The sequence below is a fragment of the Sarcophilus harrisii genome, chromosome 1, assembly GCF_902635505.1.
Source record: "Sarcophilus harrisii chromosome 1, mSarHar1.11, whole genome shotgun sequence".
Lineage (NCBI taxonomy): Eukaryota > Metazoa > Chordata > Mammalia > Dasyuromorphia > Dasyuridae > Sarcophilus > Sarcophilus harrisii.
In genome coordinates this window covers 62,083,454-62,110,975 of record NC_045426.1, presented here as the reverse complement: position 1 = coordinate 62,110,975, position 27,522 = coordinate 62,083,454, and the positions used below count along the sequence as shown (strand labels likewise).

The 27,522-nt window shown below is 36.1% G+C and overlaps 1 protein-coding gene across 1 annotated transcript in view; it reads left to right on the top strand.

Moving 5' to 3' along the window:
* Positions 1-637: 637 nt before the first annotated feature.
* PTPDC1 (protein tyrosine phosphatase domain containing 1) overlaps positions 638-27,522 on the top strand; it is a 64,803-nt gene continuing 37,918 nt past the window's right edge. The window contains exon 1 of the mRNA XM_031956762.1: positions 638-753. Within this exon, the coding sequence (XP_031812622.1) occupies positions 639-753 (115 nt within the window). The 5' untranslated portion in view covers position 638. The remainder of the gene's footprint in view (positions 754-27,522) is intronic.

Genomic DNA, 27,522 nt, shown 5'->3' with positions numbered 1-27,522 from the left:
AAAACACCAAAGAATCCAGAGCTCGCCTTCTCGAGCTCGGCTACGGCGAACCATTGGCCATCGTGTATCACGTGCCCTTCCCCGGAGCTCTGATTGGCTACAAATTACATCATCACACCGTCCGGCCCGCTTTGCTCCCCGCCTCGGGCCCCGAAAGGAGGGGGAGGGAGAGAAGGGGGGGGGCGGGCCCAGGGCCGGCGGGGACCTAGCTTCAAATGCGGGCGCTGGTGGCTAAGCCTGCGGGCGGCAGCTGTGACGGCGGAGACAGAGGAAGAAAAGGAGGAGGCGGCGGTGGCGGCGGCGGCGGCGGCGGCGCCTCGCCGGTGGCGGCCCTGCCCTATGTAGCCCAATTGAGGCCGGGCGGGTGAGTCACTCGGCCTCCCGTCTATACGTCAGTCACCCCGGCAGTTAGTTCGGCCGCACCCCTCGGGGGGAGGGGAGGGACGGTGCGTACAGTCTATCCGCCGACCCGGCGCGCGGTCCCTAGGAGGCAGAGAGGGAGGGGCGGGAGACTCGGGGGAGGGGAGAGGGAGGGGCGGGAGACTCGGGGGAGGGGAGAGGGAGGGGCGGGAGACTCGGGGGAGGGGAGAGGGAGAGAAGAGGTAGTCGGCAGGAGGGAGGGGCAGGGGGCGGTGCGTATGTCACTTGCCAGTCACTTGCCCGTCCCTGCGCGCGATCCCGAGAAGGCCGGGGAAAGAAAGGCCCGGGAATCTAGAGAAAAGAAGGACTGGGGGCGGGGAGGACGGGTGACAGGTACTTTTATCCCGCCCGGCTACGACGAGAGGAAGGGAAGGAGGGAGGGAAGCGAAAGAGGAGAGGGCGGGGCCTTGGTCTTTCTGAGGACGCCGTCGCGGTACTCCCCCCCCCCCCCTCCCCCCTCCCCCCCCACCCCCCCCACCCCGCCACCCCCCCTCCCCTCCCCCCTCCCCCCCCCCCCCCCCCCCCCCGTCCCCCGCCCCTGCGCAGTCTCACTAGCCGGCTCCCGGCCGGAGGAGATCAGCAGGGACAGCTCCTCCTGCTCTCCTTTCCCGGGCCGGCGAGGATCGGTCCCAGAACTCCATCCCAACTGCGAGTTCCCGAGGGCCGGGAAAGCCGTCGCTGCTCGTTTAAAAACATAATGATTAATAAAATCTAATCACTGAAGTTCACTCCCTGGCAAACGGGTAAATCTGGGCTCGTTTCAGTAAAAGCTTTGATTTGTCTGTTTAGATAGAACGAGGCAGCGAGAACTTGTTTTGTTTAAGCTGTGGGGAAACCCATGTTTATTGATGGACTGAACGTGGTGCAAAAATACGAAAAAGTCTGCTTCCAGGGCTCTAGTCTTAGACACCCTGCCTCTCTTTTTAATATTATTCCTGTCTCCCCTCCCTCACCCCCACCCCCACCCCGTGTGGATTGGCCCCATCCTGGAGGTCCGAGCCATAACTTAAGGGAAGATGCTTTTAGGGAGTTACCTCGGTTTTCTTTGGTAGCAATTTAAATCATCGTCTACAGGAAGTCCTTCTGAATTCCAATTCCTCTAAATTTCTAGCGTTGTTCCTCGGTTGATTGTATCCTATTTATTATTTATGCAGCTTGCTTGTACTTTGCATGTACTTTCCTGATAGATTGTGAAATCCTAGAAGGTGGAAACTGTCTTTGTTTTCCTTTATATCCCCAGTGACCTGGCACATAATATGCCCTTAATAAATGCTTATTTAGCGCGTGGCGTATGAGCGCATTCTCTTTTTCCTGCTACTGTTTAATAGGAAGCAATATTTGTTGTTTGCGGTTAAGGCCATCTTCTGGTATTTTTTTTTCAGTACTAGATGTGCTAAGCAATTACAGATCCCAGAATCTGAGATTCTCTTTCATCTCCAGTGATGTGATACATTTTAAACATATAGTCATTTTTTTATTGTTGGGTCGTGTCTCACTTATCCATTTAGGGTTTTCTTGGCAAAGATACTGGAGTAGTTTGCCATTTCCTTCTCCATCTCATTTTACAAATGAGGAAATTGAGGCAAACTGGGTCAAGTGACTTGCCCAGTATCACCCCGATAGTGAGAAGCTGAGTCTGGATTTGAATTCAGGTCTCTTTAACTCCTGGTCCTGCTGTATCCATTGGGTCACCTAGCTGCTCCATTAATTTTTTCTTTCAAACATCTCTCTTTCCAGTTGCAGACTCCCCAGTGAATCATAAAAAGAACTGAAAATAAAACCTTCAAAATAAGATTTTCTTTCCTCTCTAGTGGTCTAATCCATTTAAATATATATATATATATTCTGTCTTTTTTCCCCAAGTGCTTCTAGTATTTACAACTGTAATCTCAAAATAGCCCAGTGAAGTAGGTGGAAGTGAATTTTATTTCTCCAATTTCACATGGAAAAAAAAAGTCTACAACATACTTGAGAGATCATGCAGCCTCACATTCAACTCTTCCACTAACAAAGGCTATTTGTTGTAGTCACTGCTTCTGATACTCAGGAGCAGGATTGTCAAGGATCAGATGAGATAGCATCTGATAATTGCTTTGCTTTATTGTTATTAGCCTTCATCAAGAGGGACATTGCCATCTTTGGACAAGTGTCGTTTTTTTCAGACAAGATGGGAAAAGATCTAGAATCCATGCCATCTCATGAACTGATGAAATAGCTCATGTGTATTTTAAAAACAATCTTCAATTATTTTAAGGGTGGTTATATAGAAAAGGAAGGAGAATGTTCTGTGTAGTTTCTATAGGATGGGACTAACGCAATGACCAGAAACTCATTTCAAAGATCTGCAGTTGGAGTAGGCCAAAAGCAATGGCATATTGAATGCCCCATTTCTGAAGCTTTCAAGTTAGAGCTGGATGTCATTTATCAAAGAATGTTGAAGAGGGAATTTTTACATTGATTAGAAGATCAAGTTAGACTCCTGAGAATTTGTGCTCTAAAATTTTATTATTGTGTTTTGTTTAAAGAAAACATACAATTCATTTTAAAATTCATTGGGAAAAGATTTTCTAAATCTGTCTCACTACCAGTATGATTTTGTGCAAATGTCTCAGCAGTAAAGAGTTGATTCAGCTTCCCCTGTCCCACCCTGCCAAAATCATCACAGTTTTGCTTTCTGAAAATTGCTGAGGCTAACTCCTAACTACAACCCATTGAAGCAGCTATTTGTAGCTTGGTCCCACTATGCTGGAACTTGCTCCACAGCAAGGTATCACTTTCAAGGACCCAGAGTTGAAATAGGACATTAGCAAGTGATGCGGAAGAAAAATAAGTTATGCATATTAATTTCTTGGAAAAATAGGGAAAATGTTGTAGATTAGTTTTTATGGAAGACAAAACACACATGAAATTAGTCTTAGATATTCTGTACAGATTAGGTGCTTAATATTTGACCTTCTATCAGCGGTCTGGTTTGAAACAATCCTGCCCTGAAAGTAGCAATGCCAGAAAAATAGCATGATTTTTATAATTATCCTCATCATGCTGTAATGATCTAATTACGTCTATATAAGAGAATTTAAATATGGAAAGGTTTAGCTGATGTGGGAAAGAAATGTTCAAACGATTTTTCTTCATTTTCACTGACAACAATTCAATCATGATTTATTGTCCATTTTAATCAATGCTCTAAAGGTCTTAGAAACATAAAGGCAAAAACCAAATGGTACCTGTTTTGAAGAAGTTTATACTATAATGGGATGTGGCATAGATAGGATTAAATAAATACAAAATAATAGAAAATTATTTCAAGAGTAAAGAGCATTAACTACTAAATGGATCAGGAAAGACTTCCTAGAGGAAGCTCCTGAGCTGGGGTCAGGAAAGAAAATCTAAAAGAATTAATGGTACCTGAGAGGACCCTTTTTTTTAAAAAAATGATTATCTTTTGAGGTAAAAATTCTGTGCTTGACTTAAGATTTCCATTTGAACTTTTTAAAATTCAGTGATAATCCACAGGGGGAAAAAAGTCAACATTTTGTGAACTTGATCTATTTTATATGATCAGAATGGCATTGGAAAGAAATGAAAGAAAATTTAGGAGACAGTTCATACAAATTTTTAATGAGATCCTGACTATTAAATTAGGAAAGGGAGCATGCTGTTGACTATAGCAATAACTAATATTTCCCAGACAATTAACAAGTGTTTATTAGGCAGGAATACATAAAATGCCAGGCATTGCATCTACCATATTTGTCAGTAGTTTGTAAGTTCCTTGAGGGCAGGAAATGTTTTGCTTTGCTTTGTACCTGCAGCATTTTAGCTCAGAGCCTGGAACAATTTAGGCACCTAATAAAATGGGTTTTGACTTGCTGACTTCACTGTGTTAAACATTAGGGATGCCAATGCAAAAGTGAAATGGTTCCTGCCTTGAGTTATTGAGGTGTATTTATGTAGCTTTAAGGTTTACAAACCATTTACATATATTAGATTATTTGATATTCACATATTTGATTTGATCTTTTTTGGATACTATAATAAGTATTTTACTCTTGGTATAAACTTGGAGATTGAATGATTTATTTGCCCATATAGCCATCTGTCAGAGACTAGACTTGGCCTGGTGATCATTCTGACTCTCAATCTTGTGAAGACTGAGTTAGCATCCTGGATACTGCAGAATCAGCCAGAGTCAGGATAAGCAAAAATCTTTGATCTTTATTATTGGTCTTTAAGAGTAGAAGTGAATTGGATGGATACAGGATCTCCATGACCTCTCTGCTTCATCTCCTGCCCAAAAAGTGACTCTGGCTAGTCTTACTCCACCCTCTAATCCCTCCTACAATTCTCTGTATATGCCAGTTATTGAACCAGCACAGAATAGTGGAAAGGGCCATTTTCCAAGCATATGCTAATAGAATATTGTCCATTTGGTTATTAACCTTAAGTGATCAGTTGTCTAACCTCAGTACATCAACTCAAGAGTTTCAGCCCTTTACAAATCCAGCATGATTTCCACCATAACTTACTGCCTTTGTTATTGGAAGAATTCAAGGAAAGATTGGCTTTTTACATCTATCAGAGATGTGGGAGGAAAAGGTTCTTTTCTAAACTTTATTCACATGAAATGGAATAAGAAGAAAACCTTCCATCTACATCCCTGGGCTCTTTGTGGATTAAACTAGAAACACTTGAAGTGACACTATTTTAAATAAGTGTGTATGTATGTATATATGTGTGTGTGTGTGTGTGTGTGTGTGTGTGTGTGTGTGTGTATCATACATACTTATCCCCATTGAGAGGAAAGAAAACCTTGGGAACTATTCTAAGATTTGCTTGGCCAGTTTATAGCTATTAGTAATTCAGAAAAATTCATAACAGAATAACCTGATCTTTCTAGCAGTATTCTACATAAAAAATGTCTTCAATTAAACTGTAGCAGCAAAAGTGGGGTAAATGCTACTATTCCTTATTGTACTTGTCACAAAAGTTCTGATACTACCATAACAAACTAAAGTATCTATCTAAAAATAACAACGCTAAGTTCCAGATCCCTCTCCTTGCTTTAGAAAATAAAAATTCTTACTTAAATGAAGCTAAAATTAAATTAGCTCTGATTCACAAAATATATATATATATATATATATATATATATATATATATATATATATGAATCTTAGGAACGACTTAAACTTCAGTCTTCATGATTCCAAGTCCAGCATACTCTCCACCATATCACCTAGCTACTTCAGAGGAATAGAACTAAATGTGATAGTCTAGATAAATACTGTAAAAATGTCTCAGAATTCTTGGAATGCTGAGAACCCTAAAGTATGACTTTTCCCACAAAACATTTGGGAAAAAAGTAACTTTTAACTATGTATAGTCTTTCAAAAATTATATAATAACAATTTGTAAGTCATTTAGTCAAAGTTTACTTAGAACCAATGTTTTGGAGCTAGATCCTTAGTCCAATCTTTTTTTTTTTTAATAGTTAAGGGAATTGAGGTTCAATAATTTAAAGTCATGTAGTTTAGTTAGTCTCATAGATTAAAAACAAATGTGGTTTTTTTCTTTGTTTGGTTTGTTTAGGAAGGTACCTTTATATACTTAAACCTGAAAGTCACATAAAAACTGGAAAGATAACTTATTTTTGTATCTTGTAAACTTGTGACCAACTTTTTAAGTCTAAGATCTGTTTTACTTTTTCCAGTACTTAATAAAGAGTTTGGCACATAGTAGGCATTTAATAGATGTTTTTAAATTGATTTTCCATCTGTATTCCTACTTGCATCCTATTGCCCTTATTTAATCACTTCTGTGATTATGTCCCCATGAATATTTTACCTTTTTCTTAAAATGCCCTTTCTCCTGTCTATCTAAATCCTTCCCATTTTCCAAGACCCCAGTTCAAGTTCTTTTTTCTCAGTCACGTCTTTTGTGAACTTTTGTATTATATAATTTAGTGCTTAAGTCATCTGAAATATTGTTGCATAATTGTTCCATGTGTTAGTTTTATTTTCCCCAACTTACTCTCCTTATAATCAGGGACTTCAACCGCAGATATTTATTTTGTTTTCTAATTTGCTTCAGTAATTGGTCTTATAGTTATAGTTTTCCATGGAATTTTAAAACATAATATAATTAAGTTTTATATGGAAAATAAAGTTCTATATCCCCTGCAATATCTAGCATAATGCTGAGCACAAATAATCATTCAATAAATATTTTTTCAGTTGGTTATTTTGGCAGTTATGACAAGGTAATTCTACCTTGGGTTTTTTAAATAATTATTAAGCTTTAGGAGAGCCTTGCTATTATATTAGATTATCTAAATTCCAAATTAAAAGTGATTAATTATTGTTTGTTGCACATCATCAGGCACAGAGACCTAGTGTTAGAGTGCAGAGATCTTGGGTCATTTTAATTTTATTAATTTACAGATCGATTCCCAGTCTGAAATGTTGCATACATTATAGGAACTTTGGATTTCATGATGCAACTTAAAAATTTGAAAGTAAATCATTTTTCCTAAGTGCTAAAAACATCTATATGTTGAAGTCATGGGACTAATCTAAAAATATTAATATGGATTTTGCTGCAGTTTCATAAATCTCAGATGTTTATCTTGATAATCTATTTGCTTTCATGACTGGTTCCACAGATGCTCTAGTTTTCCATGGAATTTTAAAATCTAATATAATATTCTCTTATGTGGAAAGTAAAGTTCATAATTGTAACTTGTGCCTTCTTGGGTAACAACTAAAACCACAAGGACAACATGAGACTTCAACAAAAAGACACATGACCTTTTTGTTTTGTGTTGGGATGACCAAAGAACAGCTTCTAGGACAGATCTGGAAAAGGCACAAATGGCTATTTTAGGCAAACATTCCCCAGTGAATTATTTCAAGATGGTGCAGCCAGAGCAGCGTTGCTTATTCAGCTTGATAGCCATTAATCTGAAAGCTTGAGAAAGGTGTTTAGTTTTACATTGGGACCAGGAATAGCAGTGTTCAAGAAACTTAGCACAACACTGCAAAGCAAATCTTTGTGGTTATGAGGTATCTAGGAATTTTTCCAGATCCTATGTAACCTTTTTCTTAACTAAAACAAAAAAGCAAACCTTTATAGAATAGCCTTTTTAATAATTAACTATACAACTTTGAGTGTCTGAAGTTTTCACATATAGAAATTTCCAGAGAGCAGATATTTTTCTAATTTTCTATAATCTTTTTTTTCAAAGAAATAAAATACAGCTAAAGTTCATTACTTGTGTATTTTTGTTTTAATTTCTCACACTGGAATTCATTTTCCTATAGTGTATAGCTTCATTTAAATTCTATAAGCATTTACTGAGCATCTGTGCTAGATGTTAGAGATGTAACAACCTCACAGTGTACTGGTATGGACTCTATGACCTCTTAAACCTTTCTGATTCAGTGAGTCTGAATCTACTTAGAGCTCTTAAAAGATGAGCTGTTGCTTAAGGCATTCTTATACTTATTATCCTTATATGGATTCTTTGCAATAAGAATTCTCTGGTGGCTCAGAAGAAATGTCAAATATTCTTTATGTGTTCACATAGTCTTTCTTGTTTTTAAACATAATTTTCTGTCACAATATCAAGATATTAGTATTAGTTGAGCTCTGTTAATTCTACTTGGGCAAAACTTAAAAAGTAGACTTCTCCCAGCAAACCTTAGTTAAGTAAGCATCTTTGCTGCTGTTATTTCACAAGCTTCCTTCCAACTTTATATTTTCTACTCTAGATTGACAAACAAATTGATTCCTATTCTCCTCCTAGCACAGAGCATCCAGATTATATTTATGCATTATTTCTTTACCTTTAACGAATGAACTCAAGTAGCTCCTTCAATTCTTTTGATGTAGTCTGTGTTTCTAGTAAAAACAAAACAAAACAAAACCAACTTTTTTATAGCAAATGTCTTAACAAAAAATATCCTGTGGTAGCATTTTTCTAACAATTCAATGAATATGCTATTTCTTAGTAATATTGACCTATAGTTTTGTTTTTTTTTTTTTTGAAATAACTATGTTAAAGCAAGATCCTTTTGTTCCTATGTTTTTACTCTTGTTTTTTCCCCTGAGGCAATTGGGGGTTAACTGACTTGCCCAGAGTCATACAGCTAGGAAGTGTTAAGTGTCTGAAACTACATTTGAACACAGGTCCTCCTAAATTCAGGGCTGGTGCTCTATCCACTGCCCCATCTAGTTGCCCTTTTTATTGTTATTTTAAAACAGAAATGGATATTGTATTTTGTTAAAACCCTTTTCTTCATCCATTATTCTAATCTTTTGCTTTTGGTTGTTAGGTTTGGTTACCCATTTTCTTAAGGGGTCATGAATGGAAAAAGTTTAAGAAGCCCTAATCTCTTTGTGTTTAGAGTTTTCCTAATATTGAACTAACCCTGCATTCCTGATTTAAATCTAATCTTTAGGAAGCTTTTCTCAGCTTCTGTGCTCTGACTTCCCTCTCTTTTTCAGGTTAATTTATTATACCGTATATGTCTGTTTATACATAATTATTTGCATGTAGTTTCCTCTGTTAGAATGTGAATTCCTGGAGGGTGGGAAATGTATTTTTGCATTTCTTTGTACCAACAATGCTTAGCACAGGCCCTGGAATATAGTGATTAATAATCACTATTATTATTATGATGATATAAATAATAATACAGGAACTCAATGATATAGTGGGTAGGGCAGTAGGCCTAGAATCAGGAAGATATCTTCCTGAGTTCCCTTTCTACCTGTGTGACCCTGGGCAGGTCACTTAACCCTGTTCCCCTCAGTTTCTTCAACTTTAAAAGAAGCTGGAGAAAAAAAGGTCAGCTACTCTAGTATCTTTGCCACAGAGTTGGACACTACTGAAACGACTGAATAACAACAATAAATGCTTGTTGACTTATTGATTAAACTCATGTACGTCTTTGTTTTATAATTCTTTACTGTCCTATCATCCAGTATAGTATATTCTTGTTTTCTTTGTTTTTATCTTATTCCATGTTAGTCAGGGAAGATACTTAGTGTCTTATTATATTTTTCCAATTACATATATTTTTATATATCTTATTTTATGTTACCTTATATATTATATATCTTATACATATTTTATATATATATATATGTATATATATATCTTATTATATTTTTTCCAATGTTTAACACTGTTTTCTTCACAGAGGTGATTCATGTTTGTTCTGTAAATGAATAAATGAATGAACTGATTTAAAATGAAAGGATTGACCCTAAAAACTTATATTAGTCAAAAGAAAACTGTTACACTGAAGAAATGTTATGCTGGCTTTTGCCTAGTCCTTCCCCACCTTACCCCCAGTACTCTGTAATTTCTTTACTAAGAAGTTTGAGTATTACGTCACTGCTTTATTTTTAAAATCTTCCTGACAGTTTCATTGTCACCATAGGTGTCACTGCTGTCTGTAAGAACTTGTGCAAAATTAATTCAGGTTAAAGATTCCATTTTTGTTCCAGATATATATATATATATATATATATATATATTTAAAAGATCAAAATATTAAAAAAAAATACTAAAAATCCCTTGCTTTGTGCAAGGCATTGTGCTAGGTGTTGGTGTTATAAAGATAAATGCTAATTGATCCCTGTCCCCATGGAGCTAATGTTCTATAACATGCAAACATAATATCCTGAATTTATGACAATTAAATGGCTAACTTGTTTCAGAATATTTTACCTTTGAAAATCAAATTAGGATCATCAGTTCTTTTTAAATTATATTTGATCTTATAAATGGAGTCATAATTTAATTTTATGATCTTTTCCTCAGTTCAGTTCCACAGATTTTTATCAAAAATTTACTATGTCTATCAGAAAAAAAAAAAAAAACAAAAAAAAAACAAACATTTTGAAGCTCCCAATAGAAATAGAATAATCAGATTTAAAAAGCTAGGTCCTTTCCCTAGAAGTGAATTTTTAGTGGATTATTGTAAAAATTTGGGCTTGGTTCTGAATTGTTTCTATGTTTAACAATGCCATACATAGAGACAGTGGAATTAGAAAGACCTTAATTAAGATATAGACTCACACCTACTAGCAGTGTGACCTGGGGTAAATTACTTATCCTCCCTATCTCAGTTTCCTTATTTGTAAAATGGAGATAATAATACTTTAGAGTTTGTTGTGTGGATCCAATGAAGTATTATTTAGAAAATGATTTGCATATTTATAGCATATAATAACTTAATAAATGTGTTCCCTTCTCCCTCTTCTCCCCTAAAATCATTCTGCAGGAATAAGTATTAACTGTTTTCTGTGTGTGTTTTTCAGAGCTGTGCTTAAAAATGTTGGGTAGTTTCTTTCCTTTGGGCATATGCCCAGTGGGAATAGAAAGTATGGGAGGAAGGCCATTGGGAAACTTTTCTTTACTCCATGACTGGGTAATGTATACTCTCTGGTGTACAATGAGCTCATTTAGAGAGGACTTCTTTATGTGACCCAAATGATTAGATATACCAAAACACAAAGAATGGTGTTCCAGTGCTGAATAACAAATCATCTGGCTAATGCTAAAGATGATTAACAAATTCAGACTTACAAAAATAGCAATGGTGATATTTTAGTCACAACTTTATTTGGATATTAAAAGTATAAATGCTCATCGCCTTTTAAATTATTATAGAATTACTATAGAGTAGTAGTTTGGTCTTCAATTATGCTTTTCCCCCTTAAGTCAATGGAAGGCTTTCTTGACAGTCTTTGAAATTATGCACAAAGGAAGACTGTTGATAAGGCTTCTTTGTAGAAACACTTATCTTGGGATTTATATTTGGGTCACCTCAAATTGAGCACATTTTATCTTATCCAAAGAGATCTGGCTATCCATCTATCATCCATCCATACTTTACCTTGGCCATGTAACCAGCCATCTTCTCTTTCTATATGTTTGATTGATGGTATCTTTTACTTCTGGAGTTTTCTTGATTCCAAACTCTGTGCTCTATCTACTGCACCACTTAGCTGCCCCAAATAAAGCGTTATTTTAGTCCTTATATTTATGCCACAGTTCATTTTCTATTCAAAACTACTCAAAACTAGTTTGAAATTTGTTTCTATCTAATATGAAGTATGTATCTATATACTTTTTAGAAATAGTTTTTTATTAAAATAAGATTCATTTTTCACCCATTTTAGGCATCAAAATATTAATAGGCAGCAATATCTCACATCTTTTAAGAATTGGTTTAAATCTTTTCCTTTACATAAAACTAAATTTTATGCCACCTTACCCCCTTTTTAGCACTAAACTTCTCAACATGAAAAGTGCCTTAAGGGGACAGGGACACATAACATATAACATATAACATAGCATATAACAACATAAGTAGAAACAAAGTTGGGCCTTTGTTTCAAGGAAACCTTAAAGTTATTAAAAAAGGGCTTTGTCTTTCCCAAAGGCAATCTAACCTGCTCTTCTATTCAAATCTGGTCCTGATTCATTTTCCAACTCACTATTTGTATATACTGATATAAATACTGATAGAAAAGAGATGTTACCCATCCAAATGCATGTCATTATCTGAGCAATAGATAATCCTTCATCCCCTTGGTCTTTTGTTTGTGGGTGGTGGGGACAAGCTCTTTTGAATGATTCGATTTTATTTTAGCCACCAAAAAGATGTTTATCAACAATCTCTACTGAGAAATAATAGCATTCTTATTTTATGAGGTAAAACTAATTGGATTATAAATTATGTATTTAGTCTGAAGATAAAGGAGACAATTCTTAAAGATTGTAAATTTTACGACAGTTGCTATCTGCATTAATTGACATTTGTTGTTGTTTTTACAGAGAATTCCTAATAACAATAAAATCATAGTTCTAGACATAAAAAAGTTGGAAACTGATAACTTAAAGCACATAGTTGAAGTTGACTAATGTAGCACCTTGGGGCTATGGCATAAAATCAAATATCTAACATTTGTATCATCTGTTGTTAATTTTCATATTTGTGGTGTCCACAAGGAAAGAAAGGAGAAAATAAGAATTTGTTAAAGCACTTACAAGTGACCATATAATCAGAACATAAGCTTTTGGGGAAAATACTATCTTCTAACTAATTGGATAAAGTTTTGCTAAGGAACTCAAGTCTTAGAAACTAAAATTTAAAAAGTCATTTCAAGCAATGAATATGGCCAGGAGAAGTCTTTCAGGTGGGATTTTTTTCCTTAGGGTCTTTTTATTTCCCTTCAGGATTTTGAAGGAGACCCATTTAAGATCTCATTTATCTTTGTATTTTGTTGTCCCTTCTGGTAGGAAAAAAAAAAAGAAAATTTGTATGACAACTCTTGGCCCTCAGAACAAACTGACCTGCTATATAACCAAGATCTGTGTTCTTTTGTACAAGGCAGTGAATCACTATGACTGGAGCTCATGTTTCCTATTGTCTTAATACAAATGGGGATTTTATTAGTGAATATAGGAGAACAAATATAGTACATTTTTCATTTAATAGATATATTTTTTCACATTTTTAGAGTTTAATTCATACTGATCCTGTTATAATGTTTATGTATATATTATTGTGTTTTTTAAATTATAACAATTAAGTTTGCAGGTCAGAAAAAAGTTAATTTCAATTATATTTGAAATATTAACATTCCTTATTTTATTCATGATATCCATAAAACAGACTAATTTTATAATGATTGATTTATCCCTGAATCATATAAATTCATTCTACCCAACTCATTGTTTTGTTTCAGAATATGACATCAAGGAACATTTTTGTGGAGAAGAATGTGTGTATATGGGGGGAGGAGAACAGATCTTATATAATTCATAAAAGAATTGTTTCTTTTTGTTCCAATGTGTTTAAAGCTTTTACCTTTACTCCCCTATTCACCTAAATTCCTAGAAAAAAAATTTCCTAACATTGTGTCTACTTTTTCATTTCTGAATGCTTTTGCAGTCTGGTTTCCAACTTCATCACTCAAATTAAATTGTCGTCTCCAAAGTTACCAGAGATCTTTTTAATTGTCAAATCTGATAGTCTTTTCTTGTTACTCATCCTTGATTCTATAGCAGTTAAGACTTATTGACCACCATTCTTGCCTGACTTTTCCTACCTGTTCGACCATTTCTTCTTTGGCTACTTTGCTAGTCCTTATCTATATTATGCCCCCTAACTGTGGGCACATGCCCAAATTGTCTTATGTTCTGGGCCATTCTTTCACTTGGTGATCTCCAATCAGCCCTCATAGGATTAATTTATATGTCTGAGTGCTACATCTTTGTATCTCACCTCAGTCTCTCTGTTGAGCTCCAGGTCTATATCAGCAATTTCCTATTGCACATTTCAAAGTAGGTGTCTCATAGACATCTCAAACAAAACAAGTCCAAAATTGAATTGATTGTATTTTCTCCAAAACCTAATTCTTTTCTAAACCTCCTACTCTATTGAAGGGATTACCATTTTTCCAGTGCACTAAGTTTTCCTGCTGTCATCCTTGACTCTTCCCTCTCCCTAACATATCTAGTTCTCAGAATTGTTTACACAGCTACCCTATTTATTCAGTCCCTTATCACCTCCAGTCTATTGCAGTGGCCTCCTAATTAATCTTCCGGCCTCTTCCCTCCCCAAGTCATCCTTCATACAGCTGTCCATATGATTTTACTTAAGCCCAGTTCTGGCCACATTGTTCCCATACTCAAGAAGCTTTAGCTTCCCTATTAACTCCAGATCAAATATAAAACTCCAATCAACCTTTCCACCCTTGTTTAAATAGATATACCTCGTCTTCCTGAATTCTCCAATCTAGCCAGATTGACCTTATCAATCAAAAATATCTATTAAGTGCCTACTTTGTGCCAGACACCGTGCTTAATGCTGGAAATACAAAAACTGTCCCTACCCTCAAGGAACTTACAATCAAATGGGGGGAGACAACATGCAAAGAAATATATGCAAAGCAAGCTCTAGACAGAATAAACAGAAAATAATTAACAAAGGAAAGGCAGCGGAATTAAGAGGGGTTGGGGAAGGCTTCTTATAGGAGGTGGAATTTTAGTTGGAACTTAAATGAAGCCAGGGAGATCAGTAGTCCTAGAGGAGGAGGAAGAGATTTCCTGGGTGACAGCAAAGAAAATGCCTAGAGCTGAAAGGTGGAATATTTTGTTCATATTGAACAGCTTGATGCAGGCCAGTGTCATGGACTCAGAAAGTGGCGGAGAGTGTGTAAGAAGCCAGAAGAGATGGAGGGCTAGCTTATAATTTATAATAAAATTATAATTTATAATAAAATAAATAATTTTGTATTTGATTCTGGAGATGATAGGGAACCCCTGAAATTTATTTTGTGGGGGGTGGGTAAATAACCAAGCTCACATATTTAATCGCCATGCTTTACTACTAGATATAAAACTCTTGATCCTTCTTGAACTGGCCTAGGTACAATGAGCACAGAATTCATCTGAGACAAATTTGGATTATTTTTTTTTAGAATACAGGGGAAAGCAAAAAATATGGCAGAATAGAAATGACAAGTTACCAAACATGTTTTTTATCCTAAAAGTATAACCATAGATTGGCTCGACTAGCATAGAGTGCCCATTTCCTGTTCTTCACCTTTTTTATGCTTCCCAGATTTTAGACTATTTTATATTGATCTTGTGGTTGTTTTTTGACTTTTCCAGAGGTCTCATTTACTGACCTTGAAAATTCAATTTTTGGTTAAAATATTCGCTCATTAGTTGTTAAAATTTTCCTATACTTAAATGATGCTAGCACATCACCTGGCACATAGGAACTGTTTATATATCAATCATGCACATACACATACATATGTATACACATACATACATATATACACATGATTGATTTTTTGTCTTAGATTAGCACTTAACCATAGTCTTTCTAACAACCTGACCTTGTCATTTCTGGAACCTAGCTATGATGTATATACTTCTTCCTGACTGGATGTTAGCCAGAAGCCGACTGCTCCCTGACTCTTTTTTGAAAATTTTTCTCTGTTTTCCTACCAAGATGTCATATGCTTTATGGAGGGATGCCTCTGGATCTCTGTTTGCAGAGCAGAAAACAGCACATTGTGAATGCTATAACCCTCAGAATTCCTGTCCTATTCAAGTTAGTAGCTTTGTCTATTTTTCTATGTTCTCTTTATGATGTGTAAGCTTGCAAGTGCCCCAGGTAATAGATCTTCTAGAATTTTATCTTTGAAATTTTATAATCTCAAAAATATCTTAAAAACAATCATAAAGATAAAAAATATCCTTTAATAGTTATAGCATGGTTTATTTGATGGTTTTCAAGTCCTACCTCTGACTCTTACTGGCTCTGTGATTCTGGGCATTTCTTAGCTTCCCAGTGTCCAAACCAACTCTCTAAAACTGTGCAGGTTGGTTAGGGTTCAGTTTTCTTGGTGTCTGTTTCAGAAAGGCGGGCTTCAAAGCCTCTTCTCAGTTCTCCAAATATTCCATTCTCTGAAGTGGTAAAGGAGTGGTTGTTCTGTGTTGATGAAGAAAGTTACTTGCTGGGCACTCCTTGCACTGATGAAAACCCAGGTCTGTGCCTCCTGCTCCTCCTGCTCCGGGCCTCCCCGCCGGCACTGAGGGAGTCTTCTGACTCTAGGCCCATCCTGCACCCGCTGCCCCATGGCCTGGATGTCCCCTCTGCCAAGCAGACCTGGCAGCAAACACAAATGTAACGGGTCATCAGATCAGAATATATTGTTAAGAATTATATGGGACAGGGGCAGCTGGGTGGCGCAGTGGGTAGAGCACCAGCCCTGAAGTCAGGAGGACCTCAGTTCACATTTAGTCTCAGACACTTAACACTTCCTAGCTGTGGGACCCTGGACAAGTCACTTAACTCCAACTGCCTCAGCAAAACCAACCAAATAAATAAAAGAAATTTAAAAAAAATTTAAAACCAATCCTATTTCCAGGGCAGGGGGAGAGGGAGCATCTCTTGATACCTTGTATCTTAATTGAAACACTGCTTATAATTATTGGAAACAGTCTGGCAGTGCGTCAGGGGTGCCTCAGCATCCTGAGTAGGCCTTCCAAAGCTGTTTGCTGGACCTCTGTGATGCTTCTGTGTGTGTTATATTGGGGGCTTCTCCTTCAAAGAGAGTATCAGAGTGTGTGTATGTGTGTGTATATGTGTATGTATGTGTGCATGTGTGTGTGTGTGTGTATGTGTGTGTGTCTACCTTAAAGCCAGGTGTGGCGTGGCTTGCCTGTGGCACTTGCTGCTGGCCAGGCTGAGACTGATGGGTTGGTTGTCTGAGTTCCAGAGCTTTATGCTACAACAGCCGAAGCCCAGCACAGTGCTCCCTCAAGAATAGGCTTCATGCCCGTCAGTGATGAGGTCCATGCATCCCAAGCCTCCCAAACCTGGGTGAGATCAGGAGAGACAGAGACCAAGGCTGTTCTGGACAATATGCATGAAGGTTAATCAACACAGTTGTAGCTTTAAAGTATGTAAGTAGCTGTGCCTCGCTGCCCACACAAGGGCCCCTTCCTCGGGACTAACTTACGTAATCACCAGCTCTGTTGATGCTAAGACCCCCCCTCCCCAACTTCCTTGATAGCTTAGAGTGAGTAGATTATTCCCAACTTCACCACATCCCTTGCTACCTTTGACCTGCATTAGAACCTCTATACCCTGGGTTATGCCCATCTTCTTTATGTCTTTTTCCATGTAATTCCAGAGGGTAGAAGTATAAAGAAGAGTCAGAGAAGATGCCGAATTCAGGCTTTACCTCTGCATCCCCAAGTTTCTTATCTTCCTCTTAGGCTCAACTCATGTTGCACCTTCTATGAGAAGCGTTTGCCGATTCCCCTCCCTTCTTTCTGCCAATGTTCCATTGTTAGCGCCCTTTATCCCCTGATATTTCATGCATGAGAGACCATGAACTGAGAGACAGGAGAGGGTGGGTCGAGAAAGAGGGCCCGAGAGCATTCCAGTTGGGCAAGACTTTGGGAAAAGGAATGACAGGAGACAAGGTTAGTCAGGGAGTTTGAAATCAATTATGGAGATTATGGATTATGGAGAGCTTTGAATGCCAGGATCAGAAGTTTGTATTTTGTTTGGCTGGTAATGGGAAAGGCTGAGGGTTTTTGAGTAGGAGTAACATAATCAGAGCAATGACTGTAGTTGGAATAAAAAAGAAAAAGAATGAATGAATATAAAAAAGCACATTATAGGAAGTAGGCTGCTTTGCAAAATGGGGAGCTAGCCCTGGAACTGCCTGAGCAAAGACTAGCTGATCATTTTTCTGGAATTCATTGTAGCCTTGTCTTATTTTCAGCTCTATTGTGTTTATAAATTCATGGCTATTTTCTGCCCACTGAAAAGGTGCTCTGGTATTTTCTGCCCATTTAAGTACTTTAGCGTAAGGTATTCTGGAACAGCATACCATACCAGAAAAGGTAGAGGACCTAGGAACACCTGCTTCAACATTTACTGATTGTTTAACGATTGGCAAATCATTACCCTCTCTGAGCTTTGTCATCTGCAAAACAAGAATAAAAACATGTACTTATGTCATAGATTATTATGAGGAAAATATAAATGAATTTATTAGTTTTATTATCTCTATTCTATGTTTTTGGATTGGGTTTGGAAAGGAATGATCATTGGACAAGTTGCCATCCTACTATTATTCTTTTATATTTACTCTTGCATGGACAGGTAGAGAAAATAACTGTTTTTTGTAATTAAATAAAGGTGGTAGGATAGACATTCATCCTCTGTTGACTGAAAGCATTCTCAATACAACTCCAGTAGCAGACAGGGGAAAATAAGGATTATATCTTCCTTATCCTATTCTAACATCCATTTTTAAAATATTATTGTCATCACCATTAATTAAAGCTTGGAATTTCTCTAGCTAGAAAAGGTCATTTTAGACTTTGGGAAGGAGTAATATCTATTGCCTATTTATCACTGTTGGAACAAAGACTTACATATCTATCTTCTCCTCACTTTGAAACCCTACTCACATGCCAACTCTTTCCTGAAATCTTTCTTTATATAGCTAGAGAACAGTTGTGATGGCATTAGGACAGGGAGTTTTTGAGTCTTTGCTTCCCAAGAACTTGCATGGTGCTTTTCAGAAAGCAGGTGCTTAATAAATATTTGTTGAAGTATCCAATTTCAGACAATTTCTAACTTAGATAAACTCAGTCCCAATACCAATTCCTATGGAAATTCAGTCTTTTCTTTTCTTTACTCATTTTTTATTTCACATCTTTAAAAATTTCTTGTCCTTAAGGCAATTATCTCTTATAAAACATTTTCCATAATTACATTGTTTGGTATTGTAATTTCTTTCACATTCTTTTCAATTTTTATATATAGCCACCACCTTATTGATTGTTAAGAATTTATTTCCCTTTATAAAAATATTGTTTTTGTTTGATTCAATTTATTTTTTAGGATACTTCTTAAAGGATTCATTTGGTTTTCATTTGTTCTTATTTTTTTGAATAAATAGAAGTAGGAATGTGCCTAACATTGAATTGTTTTCTCCCTAAATCATTGTTTTGGCCTGATTATCAGACTTGACCTTTAAGACATGGGGGTGGTCTCACCATTCATAGAATAGTAGAACCACTTTTTCTAAATGCTGATTGTTTCATGCACTTTAGTTATAAACTTATTCACTTTATCCAAGTCTTCATATTTCTGTTTTTTAATTTGTTTAATTAATATATTCTACTATTACTTCCAACCTGGACTTTTTTAGGGACATCTTTAACAATGCTGAGGAGGAGAAAGTATGTCTGAGACTGGAGAAGGGTGGACAAATATGAAAAATGTGCTTAAAACAATTGCTCTCTTATTTTGGGCACAGACTGAAGTAATTGTGTGGTTTGCTTTATTTTTAAGTCTTTGATTCACTCTTGATTCCATAATATAGTGGAAATAACCCTGCCTTAGGAGGCAAATGTGGGATCTGGACTTGTGGTACCATCTGTATTTACTTATCTGCAGATTGAAGGGGGATACATGACACATGTCTTCTAGGAACCATTCTGACTTACAAAGTTCTGTGGCCTTTTTGTTTAATTAATATTGCATATTTTCAATAATATTCAAAATTAGCTTTAGTGTCTTCAGCAGGGGTAAAGTCAGGTAAGTTGTGTATTTTAATATCAACTAGGGCGTATTACAGCACAGTTGAGCTTTAACTTTATTTAGTGAATTGAATGCTTAAACACACTTTATGCAGTTCTTCTGTTAAGTGTATCTTCAGTACTAGCCAATATAGAAGATAAAATTTAAAACTGCCCCAGCCTCAGGGAAATTATGATGTAGTTACAGATGTATCCATTATCTACCAAGTTACTTGAGTGCTTTTTCTTAAAGCTCAGGTCTGACTACATCATTCTCTGAGTTCAGGAAGTCAGATTGGCTTTCTTTTACCTCCAGAATCCAATATTGAGTTCTCTGTTTGGGATTTTAAACCCTTCCCAAGCTGACCTCTTTTTACCTTTCTAGTCTTTTTACACCTTACTCCCCTCCATATATTTTATGAATCAGCTACACTAGCTGCCTTGCTATTTTTGAAGGCACAAGACACTCGATTTTGTGCTTTTTCATTAACAATCTATGCCTGAAATACTCTCGTTGCTTCTGCCTTCTAGCTGCCCTGTTTCTTTCAAAACTGGGCTGAAATCCCACCTTCTAAAAAGGTTTTTGCCAGTGCCCTTGATTCTGGTATCTCCAGCATAGGAAGCATCTGGCCTGAGGGCCATGGAAGTCCGCAAAATCATGTGGTCTGGCCCTGCCAAGGCAGCCAAGGCAAGGGCCTTGAAATTAATAAAGTGAGGAGCTTTTTTCAAAGCAACATGAATTTATATTAAGTGAATAATTATTATTATATAGATGTTGAGGGATAAGCAAGGAATGTCTATGACAGATAGATACATACATTACATGATGGGATAGACCTGTATGCTTCTCATCAGCTGGCCCGTGTTGGGGTGACTCAGAAGATAGCCAGCGTCCGGCAGGCTGGAGTGTACAGGTGGCAAAAGTGTTAGCACATTGGTGGCAAAACTGATGATGGGAGGAGAAAGAAGTGAACCCTCTCCGTCTTGATCCAAGGGATTCAATTACATGCTACTACATCATACACCAAGAACATCTCTGGGCACAGTTGTCATGACCCAACAATGTGATGTCAACAGCAGTGTGTTGTGCATAAGTGTTGTCAAAAGAAGAGGATTTAACAATCGACATTTTAAAGAGTTATTAAATGATTTTGACTCTGAGCACAGTGATCTTGTTTATATCATTGTGATCTGCACTGTCCAGGGAACATGCTCATGAGGCTTTACAAACTTGAGGGTGAAGTCAGGCAGTTCATGGAGGTGAAGGGAAAACTTGTCAGGAAACGCAGTGATAGCAAGTGACTGAATGATTTAGCGGTCAATTAAGGCTGTGGAAAGTGCAACTGGAAAGGAATAATGCATTGCATTTCCCTCTCTGGGAGAGCAAAAACCTTCTACAACACTTGAATATGCTAATTAATGTGCCATACTAATTGAGGCATTTATTGAAAGATTCAAGAATGTGAAAAGTAAAGAAATGGAACTGAACATCTTTGCTACACCATTCCATGTGAAATGAGCTGATGTGCCTGATAAAGGTAGAACATGAAATCATTCAGCTGTGAAGCTATGATGAGCTGAACTCTAGGGACAATCACCTTTCACAGGCTGAGTTCCATAAACATTACATAAGCAATGATGAAGTTTTCACTTTGAGGAGACATTCATGTAAATATCCAATTATGCTCAGAATAACTTAATGGTGAGAGCAGTTCTTTTCAAAACATAGCATTGCAAAGGTCAGCTGCCCTCAAGACTCACTGACAGAAACCTGGAAAAGCAATTGTGAGTAGCAACTTCATCAATACCAGCTAACATCACTCATCTCACCAAAGACAAACAGCTCCAACCATCCCATTAAAGGGCTTTCTTCACCTGGGAGTTCTTTAGACCAAAGAAATCACAAGTCCAATTCCAATGTGTCAGGTATTATGCTAGGTCTTTGGGAATGGAAAGAAAAAAAATACAACAGTTGCTGCCCTTAGTAACTTAGGTTTATTTTTATTGAAAAACAACAGAAAATATAAATATGGGATATAAACAAAGTAAATAATATGACATTATACATATAATTATATAGTATTAAGTATGTAGTCAAAAGAAGGCTAATAATTGAATTGCACTGGCTTAAACTGAAGACATTGGTACCTGGAAGATCTTGTCTAGACAGGAAAGCAAATAGTCATGCATTGTAGGGAAGCCAGTTGGGAAGTCTTGGGATAACTAAGGAATAGGAAGTTGTATAGAGACATAACTTCCTTAGAAAGGGAATATCCACAAAGTAATGATACATATCTGTTCATGGAACATGAAAGAACAACAAGTTTATTCACTATCTTATTCTGAAGAATAATCATTTAATTTTTTAAGCTTTAATCCTATAAATCTTATAAATATTAACACTTCCTAATTTGTTCTAGATATTATAAATGGTGGCACATAGTATATAATGCATTGGAATAGAAGGATATAGGAATGGTCTTTTCCTATATTTTTAAGATTTTAAATTTTTTGTTAGCTTTTCTTTTTACATCCCTTTCATTTTTGAATATAATCTTCCCCTTCCTTACTAATTGAATCATCTCTTGTAACAAAAAATAAAAATAGGAAGGGGTTAGAAAGCAATTTAGCAAAACTTACCAACACATTAAAATAAGTGTGACAGTATGGGTTTCATATCCACAATCCTTCACTTATACAAAAAAAAAGAGATTTAAAAGATACATTGTTGATTCATTTTTAGGAGTGGATGTAATTGCACGATGTTTAGTTTACTTTTTTCTTTCCATTATATTGTTTTTCTAGTTTTACGTAATATAATTTTTTATCATTTTATATAATTTTCTATATTTTATTCTTATTTTAATTTATTGTGCTGCTGTAACAATTCATTAAATTTATTTGTAACAATTTGTTTAGCTATTTCCCAAGGAATGGATAACTCTGTTCCTAATTCTTGGCCTCTACAAACAGTACAGCTATCAATATTTTTTATTTCCAAATCCTTGCTATCTTTGAACTTTGTGAGGGTATATGCCCAACAATGACATCTTAAGAGGTATAACTTTCCATCAGTTTTCAGCTTCCCCAGTATCAAATCAGTGTGCTTGTCTTTCCATAGATCCTGAAGTATTGACTATTCCTATCTTTGCCAATTTAATGGTTTCAGTTAAAAGCTCTGAATTATTTTTGAGTTTCTTTATTTGCTATTGGTTTAACTGCTTATGTTCAAAGTCTTTTACGATTTTATTCTTCTTGAGATCTTTGATGATTTAATCTTTTCCCCTTATTTTTTCATATTGCTTATTTTCTGACTGCTTTCCCTTTAATGGTGCTTGGAGTTGGAACCTCAGAGTTTTCTTATTTCTTCCTATGCTGGAGAATTCATTTTTCATTGACCTCAGTCTTTACCTCAAGTTATTTCTAGGGAGACAGAACTAGCTTCTTGCTAAACCCTTTCCCTCAGACTTGGTTGAGGGTCTCGTACATTGGTGCCCTACTGCAGTTTCCTCTGTTCCTCAGTTCTCCATTTGAAGACTTTTGCAGTATAACCTAGCTGCAGTTACAGCCAAAGCTAGCTCCTGTCTTTTGGTTTTCCCCAATACAGGGAGGAGATTCTGTTACAAGCCTACTGAGTTAGCTTGTGCAGCCCTTCCAGAGCATGTAACCCAGTGGGTTAGATGTGCTGATAATATTAGAAGTTAGGGATTAGTCTTTTCTGCTCTTAGTTCATCTTATTTTTATCTCATTAAGGTTTTTGGTTCCTTAAACTGTGGTGACTCCTGAATGTTTTACCTCTTGAACATAATACCTGTTTTGGAGAGTTATAGAGGTCCTAAAGAGAAGTGTCAAAAAAAAAAAAAAGAAAAAAAAATTAAAAAAAAAAAAAAAAGAGAAGTGTCTAGTCCTCCGTCTTTTGGGTCATTGACCCAGAATTCAGGGCTTTGCAGGATTTTTAATAATTTGTTTTTGCATTTATATAATCACTTGCTTTTGATTGCTTTTGTTTTCAACATGTTATTTGCTTTTCTAAAGTAGAATCACTTAAGCATCTGTAGTAAAGATTCCTCTTAGTCTGGGTAAATCTTTTTGGTTATATCACTATAGAAAACATTTTTAAAGCTCCAATTTAACAAGAAATTTTGGTTTTGGCTAGATGTGTTCTTTTTTCAGCACATTTAAAGCAAAAGCTAGTTAAATTAATTAGAAAATGAGGTACACATTTAAGAGGAGTGGGTATCCTCTGACAAACTGTTAAGTCCATTTCTCAGAATATCCTTATTTTGAACCAGTTTTTAAAAAGATGTTTTTGCGGTAACAATCCATCCAGCCTTATGGGAAATGGCTATGGCTATGGGAAAAACTGGATTGGACTTGCATCAGTAATCTGGAGAAGCTCATTATAATTACTGGTTTAAAAATGAAAGGAATAAAGTTCTTTGTTCGTTGCCATAAAGCTGTCTTTTCACAAAAAAGCCAGTGACTATAACTGTCCTTTTTTATTTTTCCTAAGTAAATAGATAAGGTGCAGGAACAGAAATGAATTACTTATGAAAATTGAACTATAGCAAATGAACACCATGATTTTATTCTAATTACTATGTGTATTACAATAAGTGCAGAACATAGATTTACAGTTAGAAGGGACCTCAGAGGCCAATTAACACTCTTCATCTGAGAATGTGTTTTGCTTTTAAGTTGTACCAAATATAGAACAAAATAGCAAATTCAGACTTTTAAAATGTAATTTGTGATGGGAAGAATTGAACTCTGCATGTATTATTCAGTGTTAGACTGATGAGTCAGTGCAACTGACGAGCATTTCACTAGTTCAGATTGGTTTGTCATGTTTTTTGTAATATATGGGCAGTGACCTAAATATTGTGCCATAATATCAGTTAGAGTCCATATTTGAAATGATAGCTATGGTGAAAATAGTTAAGAATTTAATGCTGAGCTGATGCCTGCCTTAGACTACGATTTGATGTAGAGCCACCTTAAATCACACCTGTTTACTACCTTAAACCACGCCTTCTTTTCGGTTGAGTTCTGTATCCTTTTGTTCCAGTTGAGTACCTTACTCTGTGTTATTTGACTCTGTTGTATTTGTCCTTTCCTCCAATGAGATAATTACTATTCTAACGTGAAAGAAAGGTACAAATGTGTATCAGTCCTGTTTTTTAATATTCCTTTTTTAAAATTGCACTTCCTCACTAGCATTACTTTGATGTAGCTGAATATTGCTTTTTATTTTTCCTTTTGTTGTGAACTACTGGAGAAGAAATTAGAAAAAAAACTAAAGATAAAGGTCAGTAAGTTTATTGTTCTAAGCTAGAAATGAAATTTTTTTCTTGTTTAGAAATGCAATTCTTGCAAAATACACTCATAAAAGTATTCCTTTTATAAATCTCTTGTTAAAATAATGTAACTCTTTAGGACGGTGCTATTTGGGATATTTGGCTAATATATGAAATATTTTTATTTTAGGCTAGGAATTGACTGAAAATGCAGTGTATCAGCTTGTATTTTGCGAATAATTTTCAAAAGTAATAATCCTTGATATTTTAAAATATATTCTTTTAAGTTTCCTTTTAAAAGATTGGATGCTTTGTAATTTCTTACATGGTCTTTCACTGAAGCAAAATTTACAATTTTTTCCCCAAAATTTAGTATCATTAACATTTTAAGAACATTGTGGTTACAATAAAGAACTCTCCTATTTGTGAGCAGTGATATAACTATTCTACTAAAGAGGAATGATCTTCATTCATCTGCATCTCCAGAGATATGTTATTTGCACACTTCTCATCTGCTTTACTTAGAATCCAGGGTTAATGGACCTCCTTCAGAAGGTGATGGTTTCGTTAAGAGCTTTGTAAATCTTCAGCAGCTGAGACAGCTGCCTGGGACCAGAAAGATGATGTTAAGATAAACCTGATTCTAATTCTGTCTCTGCCATTATGTGATTATGGATAAATCATCTGAGTTTGTTTTTCCCCTGTCAAATATAAATAATGCATTTTAGTTATTTACTTAACTGTTAGGAGAATTAGTTGAGATACTGAAAACTTTTTTTATGCCATAAAATAATTGAACATTTATTAAGCAGTGTGTGTGCACACATATAAACTGTAATTGTTTTCAAGGAATTACACTCTATATTATTAGATTATTATTAAAGAAATAAGTGGAATTGTTTTGAGGATCACAATCCATCTTTGGAGGATATATTTCTTTTGATGGGTGGGAAGAAACTAGTGAGTCAATCTTTTTTGTACTGAGGAGTGCTGTAAAATATTCTCTTAAGAGAAGCTCTTTTGCCTGCTGTAAACTTTGGCTATATACTGTTATTAAGGGAAATATTTGTCTAGCTCCTGGCAGACAAACTAGGAATTTTTGTGTCTGCAGCAAACAGCATGAAGTAAGCCCTGTGTTATGGCAGGGGCTGGAGTTAAAGGAGTGGGTTAGGAGGCCAGAGTAGGGTCTGGCAGTTACCGTAAATCAGCCTGATTGCCATCTGGTTTCCTATTGTAACTGGTTATTCTTGATAACTAGATATTATTAAACACCCTTACATCTATACTGCTGAAGAACCACAAGTTCTCTAGTTTTAATGCTTTTTAGCTTCCTTGTCATGGCAATACCCCATAACCCCACCATTTATAGTAGTGGTTCTCAAAGTCTGGTCCAGAGCATCCTGGGAATCTCTGAAATCCTTTCAGAGAGTCTACAAATTCATAATTAGTTTTTATTTTTAATGTGATCAATATCTATGACTATAAACCACATAAACAAAAACTCTTTGGACAGATCCTCAATCATTTTTAATAGGATAAAGATATTGAGAACAAAAGTTTGAGGACCACTGATTTATAGTATTGCATATTTCAAGGGTGTTCATTTCCGAGGACCACATACCTTCCTTCCTTGATGGTTTCAGTAAGTTTACTATGTTCTCTTCCGGTCCTTTTGAATAAAATACCAAAGAGATGGAAGAAATTGGGTCAAGAGAGACTTCCTAACAATTAGACCTGCACATAAATGAACTAGCTGGTGAGTTTTCTCCTTGCCTCCAGAGTCAGGATGACCATTTATCCAATGTGCTCTAATGGGGATTCCTTCATGTATGGGTTGAACTAGATAGCTATATAGGATGGTCGCCTCCAGTTCTCAAATTCTGTGATTCTTTGAGTTTAAAAATGAAGACAAATGATTAGTCCAATGAAAGATGGAAGGCTTTGATAGTTGAAAGGCTGCATTATGAAAAGAGCACCAGATGTCAGAGAGCCAGGCCAGGTACATTTGATATCTACTGTGTTTACCTTGAGCAAATTACTTAATCTCTGATGTCAGTTTTCCCATCTTTAAAATGAAGGGATTGGATAAATTATCTATAAGGTTGCTTCTGACTCTAAAATTGATCAATTATTGATCAATATGTCAGTTATTTTCACCCTCCAAAGGCTTTTCAGGTAGAACAAAGTGAGATTCGCATAATATTATCTTTCTTTTTCAATTAAAGACAGTTTAACTTTGGTTGTATTAATGTTATATTGCCTCATGCTTTTTTGGGGACTATTATCTTATGTTGTTATTTAATTACTCTGTTATTGCCTTTAGAATCACATGTTTGTCTTGTCTCTTTTACTCCCTTGAGGACAAAGATTGTGTCATATGTTGTTAATAACAACAATAACAATTATTATTATCCTCATACTACCTTTAATGAATGATTAAACAAAAAGCATTTATCAGATGCTTTCTCTATGCTTAATGTTATACTAAGTGCCAAAGGTACAAAAACAAAAGTGAGACTACTGCCCGCAAGTAGCTTATCTTCAAATGTGGGATATATAAAAGGGAGTGGTAGCTATGAAAGGAAATTTTGATCTGGGCAGGTGCAAAGATGGTGAACAGAACAATAAAACAATCCATTAACAAATTTCCTTTACAGA